Source organism: Nestor notabilis, unplaced genomic scaffold (assembly GCF_000696875.1).
Source record: "Nestor notabilis isolate BGI_N333 unplaced genomic scaffold, ASM69687v1 scaffold29830, whole genome shotgun sequence".
Classification (NCBI taxonomy): Eukaryota; Metazoa; Chordata; class Aves; order Psittaciformes; family Psittacidae; genus Nestor; species Nestor notabilis.
In genome coordinates, this window is record NW_009911205.1 from 686 (window position 1) to 2,054 (window position 1,369).

The 1,369-nt window shown below is 39.2% G+C and overlaps 1 protein-coding gene across 1 annotated transcript in view; it reads right to left on the minus strand.

Annotated features, from left to right (window-relative positions):
* Positions 1-567: 567 nt before the first annotated feature.
* LOC104405063 (glycerol-3-phosphate transporter-like) overlaps positions 568-1,369 on the minus strand; it is a gene marked incomplete at its 3' end in the record, with an annotated part of 9,022 nt that continues 8,220 nt past the window's right edge. The window contains exon 7 of the mRNA XM_010013661.1: positions 568-734. Within this exon, the coding sequence (XP_010011963.1) occupies positions 568-734 (167 nt within the window). The remainder of the gene's footprint in view (positions 735-1,369) is intronic.

The window sequence follows — 1,369 nt, forward strand, 5'->3', positions numbered from 1 at the left end:
GGAGTGAGCGAGCGGCTGCGTGGTTCCAAGTTGCCGGCTGGGCTTAAACCACGACACCAGCTCATTATAGCATTCTGTCTGGATAACTTCTTGCTTCCTGAGTTAGGACAGTTACAGTAAAATAAGCATTCATACAAATATCTCTGAGTCTACACAGGGCCTAGACGGGGCACTCCTTTTTGGTTTCTACTTTAAAGTGAGAAAACTTGCTCTATCAGCCAACTTCTGTATTTCATAGCACAGAATATGCATGTCACAGGTTGAATGGTAGCACAGAATATACTGCAGCCAGGTGGGACATTTTGCTTAGATACACTTAAACAATTTATACAGACAGGGAATTAACGACTGAATTCTGAAATCTTACTCTCTCAGGTATATCAGAGTCTGAACATATAAACTCCTCAGACATACACAGGTTCTTCTCATTCTAGTGTTCTAGATAGAATACTTTAAGTATTGGCACAGCTTGAGGAATATACTTTGGACTGTGACATTTAGCTTAAACAGATGGTGTTCTTCACCCATAATGAGCCCTCCATGGTTCTATCCCATTAAAGGACTTACGTTCAATAAGAAATAGGAAACAAACAATTCCCATCACAGCAATGATAACACCAGGCATCACGAAGGAGAGACCCCAGCACGTAGACACCCAATAAGCAGCAATTAAGGATCCCAAGATATTGCCCACTGAAGTGTGTGAATTCCAGATTCCCATAATCAAACCTCTCCTGAATTAAACAAAAAAACAAACCAAACACAAAAAAAATCGTATTATTCCAATAATAAGCATTACTATCTTGAGAAAAGTGTATCAAAAATAACTGTTCATCTGAGGTGTGAAATATTTGCAATATTACTGTTCTTTAACTGACCACTTCTTTATGCTACAGTCTTTCATCTGGCAATTTCAAAGACACATAAATATTAAGAGAAGTGTTATAAATACTTCTCTGTGCATGACACAACTCAGCCTGCATTTAACTGTATTTAAAGGCACCGCTAGGGCTTGCCTATTTTTGGACAGTTTGTTTGATAAAAACAAGTATGCAGATGTTGTGTAGCATGTGCATGCTATGTCTGTTGCTTCTGGGAATGAAAGTCCTCCTGCAAACACACTGCACCAATAACCTGATCCCTTCTGGATATGTTATAGACTTATCATGCAGAAGAAAACAATCTGTACAGGATATGCAGAGCAAATTCAGTATTTTCTGATCACATTCTGGACTTGCTAGGCACCAGAAGATAACACCTGCACAAACTTTGATAACAGGCACATCAAACTGCTGTCTGCCTGGAAATCACAGATTAAAGCTGCTATAGAATAGCTTCAGCTGAGTTAAAGTAAGCCACCACAATCCTG